This window comes from Limulus polyphemus, unplaced genomic scaffold (genome assembly GCF_000517525.1).
Source record: "Limulus polyphemus unplaced genomic scaffold, Limulus_polyphemus-2.1.2 Scaffold1790, whole genome shotgun sequence".
Taxonomy (NCBI): Eukaryota; Metazoa; Arthropoda; class Merostomata; order Xiphosura; family Limulidae; genus Limulus; species Limulus polyphemus.
In genome coordinates this window covers 9,438-16,418 of record NW_013667400.1, presented here as the reverse complement: position 1 = coordinate 16,418, position 6,981 = coordinate 9,438, and the positions used below count along the sequence as shown (strand labels likewise).

At 29.1% G+C, this 6,981-nt stretch overlaps 1 protein-coding gene across 3 annotated transcripts in view; it reads right to left on the bottom strand.

Annotated features, from left to right (window-relative positions):
• The window catches only part of LOC106464943 (dysbindin-like), a 23,981-nt gene that overhangs the window by 12,291 nt on the left and 4,709 nt on the right, over nt 1–6,981 (bottom strand). For all 3 annotated transcript variants that reach the window (XM_013925116.2, XM_022392757.1, XM_022392758.1), the window contains exons 2-3: nt 2,914–2,952; nt 904–963 (exon numbers count right to left, since the gene is read on the bottom strand). In XM_013925116.2, coding sequence (XP_013780570.1) covers nt 904–963; nt 2,914–2,952 — 99 coding nt within the window. The remainder of the gene's footprint in view (nt 1–903; nt 964–2,913; nt 2,953–6,981) is intronic.

The following is a 6,981-nucleotide window of genomic DNA, read 5'->3' as shown; positions in this document are numbered from 1 at the left end:
GGGACGGGGATTCGAACCCGAGACCCTCAGATTGCGAGTCGAGCGCCTTATCCACCTGGCCATGCCGGGCCTGGTTAAAAGTAAGAACACAAATGCTTCACTCAGTAACAAAGTATTAGAGTGATGAAGGAGAGAGAAGAAAACTTGTATTCAAATTAGTCTTGCAGCGAACACTTCTATACAACTGTCTTATTGGCCTCTAGTGTTCTCATGTGTCAAAAATTGAGGCTTTCCTACTAATTTCCAGGAATTATATATTATAGTATATAACATACATGTAAATAGACTTATGTTGTTACTCTACAAATTTCTGCAGAGTAGAACATACTTTCTTAAGTACACGAAACCACTTTAAATATTATTAAATCTCTATGAATAACCTTTCCTACACTCGGTTCATAAAGATCTCCTAATCTTAACAATTTTTATATTTTTGTAGGAATTGTTTTTGTACATTTGACAAAAAAATTCTGCATTTTACTAAACACTTAAAATCAAAAGTAAGCAAACTTCATGAATCAGAGTTGAAAAGTATCATATAAATTCATGAAGTCTAAACACAAACTGGCTAGAAATACATAATGTCTTATATCAATGCATACAAACATCCTGTATGAATAAATATATTAAAGTATTTAAATGAGATGTGCAAGTATGCCGTAAGACAAGTTAAAAAGTATTGATTTGTAGAAATATTAATCTCAAATTAGCATTCATTACTTGGAAATTGTTTAAAAAATTATATAAAACAGTTAATTGTGTTTAGTTTAGATGAGATTACATGTAAAAAAAAAGGAAAACCTTGTATATATCAGAAGTAAATCCTCTAGTTGTCATTTAGGTAATGATGGTATGCACAGTGAAACAATTACTCCTTTTTTTTTAATTATTCTGAATACTTACTAGTGAAGCAGATCAGCTCCAGCGTTCAGGCTAGCTCCTTTTTTACCACGAACATGAGTTCTTAAAGTAATAAACATATGTCAGATTTTCAATTTAGCTATCATTAAGTAAATCAATAAATTATTAACAACTCGCAAAGTATTCACAACAAGATCATAAACCACTCTAAGTGTCTGTACATGATTCAACACATGGTTTTCAGCAATAAAAATACATTTATAGCATTTCAAATACACTTTTTGTTCAAAACCAAACCAGCTGGATCAAAGAAAATGCAAAAGCTTGGCTGAAATGACACATAAAAGAGACCCAGAATTTCTGACCTAGAAAACTTAAAATCACTGAATAATAATATATACAATATATTATTACAGAGTTATATATATATATATATATATAGTTTAAAAATTATAATCTAATTAAAAGTGTGTCAAATCTTAATCATTGCCTACTGTACAGTATCATCAAACTCAGTACCTGTTACTATTACCAATTATAAGATTAAATAGTGCAAGATGTCACTGTTTTATGTATTACTCAACAATTTAATTACTATTAATGAGTCATTGAAAAGATAGTAAAATGTAAAATCTTATAACTTAACAGTTATTCAGCTGAAGAGGATCAACATGCCTTCTAGTACATTTCTAATGCAAACATAGGCTAAAAATGTAGGTTGTAATATAAAAATATAGGTGCTTGGTCAGAAAAATATAGATTTTCTGCCCAATTTCATTGGCAAACGACCAATTTTCCAAATTCAAAAGCACAGAAAATCACAATATTATTAAGACCAGAATAGGTTTCTTATGTTTTCCTAAATAATACTGATCAATTTATCAGGCTTTTGTTACAGGTTTTGTTTACTGTTACAGTGAAGAACTTTGTCATTTTCTCCAAAGTCATGCTTTAACATAACCTTATGCAAAAAACATAAAAATACAAACACATATGGTTTAGGTCAGTTGTAAAAATATAGGCTTTATAGGTCATTTTCACACGCATTAAAAAAAAACAACAGAATCATTTTCAAAATATAGGCTTCATAGATTTTACATGTTTTCATAGATTCATTGGAAGGCTTCTATACCTAATAACCTTTTCAGTAGAAAAGGAAATTCAGAAAAAAAAAGTGTTTGTTAAAAAGTGCTTAACTCAACTTGATTACCCAAAAATAATCATTATTAAATACCTGTATTAACACCTTTCTTACATTAAAGACAAACATGTTTTAAATAAATTTATTAGTGAAGCCACTTCACTTGACCTTTTAGACTCTATATCTCTACTGCCACAGACTGTAAGATACCTAATTCTTCATGTAGGAACTAACGACCTCAAATAGAACTCAACGACCGCTTATGACTGTTTTAATGACCTACAAACCTTAAAAAGAAACTATTCAAAAGCACTCAAGTTTTGGGTCTTATTTTAAGTCTATTACACTTTATATATGATCTTTTGTGCTAACTCTTTTATCAAAATTTATTACCCAAAAGATGTTTTGAATAGTAAAAAATAAGTGTTATTTTGCTAACAACAGGTCATGTCAAATCCACAATTTTAAAATAAGTGTCATGTATATATATATATTTAACATGACATAACCAATATACATTCATACCAATATCCAAATTTACAAAAAAAAAAACAGATGAGATAACTATTTTCAATGTTTCAGCAAGCCTTTAAACACAAATATTCTTACCCTACTGTACAACAGAAAAAAAGTTAAGCATGATTTTACATGTAATTTTCTTCACAAGGGTTTATAACAGTTTATATGAACATCAGAAATTCAAAAAAGTAGATATTGAAATTGTTTATACAAATAAATAATGATAATAATGAGGCTTTATGTTTCAATGTGTATTCACTGACAAAATGATTCTCTTCATGTTATCAATATCATTATTAAGAGAATACAAAAGTACTAACATCTGTTGAAAAGGAATTTTGTCTAAATAGGTTTAGTATGTTAAGCATCTACAAATATGTCTATTTACTTACTTGAAATTCTTAGGATCTCCTACAGTTAGATTTCTTAAGCTGTAAAGAAATACATGACTTAATTTAGTTTAATAACATTTATACATTTAATAATTTAAACAATTATCTATGAAGAAGATTTTGTGAAGAAAAAAAGTAAAACTTAAAAACATTAGGTACATTAGTACATCTAAACAAAAACAAAAAAAAGAGAGAGAGACTTACCAGTGAGTTAAATTGTACAATAAAACTAAACTAGAAAGTTGGCATGTCTAGTCCAACCAAAGAAATGATAAAAGTCCTAGTTTTCAGTCTCTTTCACTGCAAAGTGAAAATGAATTTTCTTATATTTGTTACCAACATCTCAAAACATTTTTTGGCTAATGTGTGTTTTTGATTTTGTTTATTTAGCAGTTTAATTTTTTGTACCATTTCCTACCAAAAAGTTTATGATTTTTAGTAACAGCATAATGGCTCATAGAATAGCTCCGAGTTTTTTTAAAGTAAAAACTTTTAACTGATAGCTTCATCATCTATTGACCAATTTCAGATCTAATTATGTCATTGGACTCAGGAGACCAAACCCTTTCAATTGACGAATTTGACCATGCCCAAGGTCTCATTGATTAATTTACTCTAAACCTGCCTTAAAGAATTTCAATTTGAGGGTAGGCTCGTAGACATCCGGATGAGTAATAAAATCAAATTCAGTATACACGCACTCCATGCTTGGTATTGCCGGTGCACAAAGAATATAGCAAATTAAAAGGAAAAACAAAAAGTCTCATAAATTAATTTCCTTTAATCCTGCCTAAAAAAACTTTAAGTGGTACAGCTATTGGGGATTCCCTCTTGTTTGGCTTAAAAAAGGGTTTGCAATGTTATAATATATAAAATTTATAAGGAAAGAGAGTATGAACCCACCATAAGGCAGGCAAAAAAATACATAGTTGAAGCATTTGTATAACATAAGATGATGAAAACATCTATTTCTGAAGTTTCATCATATACACTCTTACATGAAAACTCTGAGTATTCAGTAGGAACAAGTCACTATACTCAACAGCTTGAATGCTTAAAGTAAGGTAGGCTTATAATGTTATATAATTTATTTTCCCTCACATCTTATCAAAAATGAGCCCTTTTCAAATGAATCAAAATTACATATCTATTCTAGAAATACATAAATATTTTTACAGAATTGGACCAATTTTGAACCACAAATTTGGTTTGCCTAACCAATGATGAAGAATTTTTTTTTTTTTAAATACCAAATTTTGTGTAAAACTAAACCCAAAAGCAACTTTGGTGATCATGCTTGTTGTTCTGATAATGATCAACTATTTCTGAGAGTATTTATTACTTTCTATCTTCGTAAATTTTGTTTTTGCATTCACTTTATTCAGTAAAAGTTTCATGGTTAATACAAGTTGAGGTTTTTATTCTTTCATTCATTTTTAGTCGAATTTGATTTGAATTCTAATCCGAACTGGGTTATAACAATCCAAGAAGAGCCAATACTTCTACTTATACACATGTCATGCTTGACTGAAAGTTCAGTTGTGGATTGTCATAAAGACACTAAGAATAGTGTACTGACTTAAATCAACAGAAATCATGTCCCCTTCAATTAGCATAAGCCAGTTCAATAATGAATAACATTTTTTCAATTTTGTAGTTTGTACCATTTGTTTTAACTAGTGTATAACATCAAAGATTTTGCTACTTATCATAGAATCCTCAATAAGGATATTACATGTATAAAAATTGATTATATATAACAGCTACTGATTATGCATAACTTTCTTCATCCTTGCCTTACATAATCTAATGCAAACCTAACCATTTTAGTTTTCAAATTTATCATTTTAATCTACTTCAGCATAAGTTATGCTGGATCAGTTGTTTACCACAGTGTAGTTGTTGATTAATTATAAATCACATATTTTATATAGTCAGGATATAAATAACATTCTTTATTCTAACCTTACATACTCCTATACAAATCTTAATTCTTTATCACACCAAAGATAATTAAAACTATATCTGTTATCTCTGACTTTCCTCAACTTCTATGCCAAGTTCTCTTAAATGGCCTGTCCACTTTTAAGAATTGGTCACCCATGGTTGGTTCTCTTCAAAAGCCCGCCCACCACTTACAAGGCTCAAAGTTGGGCAAATTTGCTTTAGAAAGGTCACTCACATAGCTATATTAAATTTTGCAGTAAGTAACAACTGATTTTAATGAAAATTTATAACACTGACAATTTTACTACTTTTTATACAATCTTCAAGATGGATATTACTAAAATTGATCTCATAAATTGACATAATAACTTCAGATAATGCATAACTTTCTTTATCCTTCCCTTACATAATCTAGCACAACCTAACAATTCTAACTTTCAAAGTTGTAATTTTATTAAGTTCCACAATGTGGTCATTGATTAAATATAAATAATCTAAATTACATAATCAGTATCAAGTGCATAATTAGAATAGTCAATACTGAATCTAAACAACCTTCTTCATCTTGGACATATATACTCTGACACATACTTAAGCATTTAACCTTTCAAGATTATCATTTTATTCAGTTCCACAAAAGTAATGTTTGGTGTAGTCATTGTTTTAGTACTAATCATATAATTAATGTTGCTACAGGATATGAATAACTTTCATTACCCTCAAACATATTGATAGATTCAGAGAGGCTGTGCTATTGTTCTGTGGACATCTAGCTAGAACTTGTCACATACTAAATAAGATGCATGTTTGATTAAGTGTCTGTAATTTGTAGAACTTTACAGTATTAAATTTAAATAATTCAATATGTACTTTAATTATAGAATTAGCAAGATTAATATTGAACATCAACTTTATTAAATAGCACTAACTACATTGGCTAAATGTGATAGGCATGCTACAAGCTTTAAAAGTGAGTTCTGCTTTATTGCTTACAATATTAGTAAGTAGGCCCAACCACATCAGGTGTTCTTGAGTTAAGGGCCGAAAACACCACTAGCAGCAATGGTACGTAACTGATGACCTAGGGCAGAGTAGTCATAGAAAATGTTTGTAGTTTGTCTGTTACTCATAAGACTACTTATTGTTTATTATAAGTATCACTGTAGAATATTAGCAGCTCTTCTCATACAAGTTATTACATAATTGTTCATATGTTCTATTGTAACTGATGAACAAGTTTGTATTCTCACCAAAGCTCACTCACATTAACTGTCCTAACTACATATCTGCAGTTGTTTTTCTTTTCTCTCTCTCTTTCTATATATATATATATCTAGCAGAAAAATAAGATTCATTAGTATTGGAACCTTTACTTCATACAACACACTTGAAATGCTATAATGGATATGACCCATCAAAATAAGTTACTAGCTAACAAAGGTTAAACTTAACAACAAAAAGTCTTGTCAATGAAAAACATAAATTAAAGCTACAGACACAAAACTGAGAAAGGCAATGTTTATTTGAGGCATTATAGGATATGTTTTAAAATGATCCCTTGCAGTTTTAAGTATTTTGGGGGAGTTACTTTCTGTTACATATGTGTCAAGTGCTAAAAAATGGGAATCCATGAATAAATTCTTAGTTGTTTAATAACTTCAGTATGCTTGTGTTCATGGCTTTATACATTCAAGAATATGTGTTAAAAAGGCATGAAATTTACTATCTGTTTGTTAAAATATATATTCAACACAATTTAAATATATTACTTTCTGCTTTTCTTTATTGTCAGACCTTTAGAGCAAACTGGACACAATATGGAGGGACATAAATACAGAGCAGTTGGTTAATATTATTCAAAAGAAACCCAATACCTGTTAGTATTTGTTTTAACAATCTTGACTTAGTATGTTTGAACTTCTTTTCTTTGAATTATGATATAGATAGATTAATTATACAACAGATTTTCTGCTGGATTTGTTTTACAACTGGTAGATGATCAACAGGCTTCTTTGGAAATGAAACATTACAATTTAATAAAAAATAGGATTAATTCAATGAAAACAAATTCGGTTGTTTGAAGGATCATTAATTAAATAAATTTCACCTCATATTCCAATT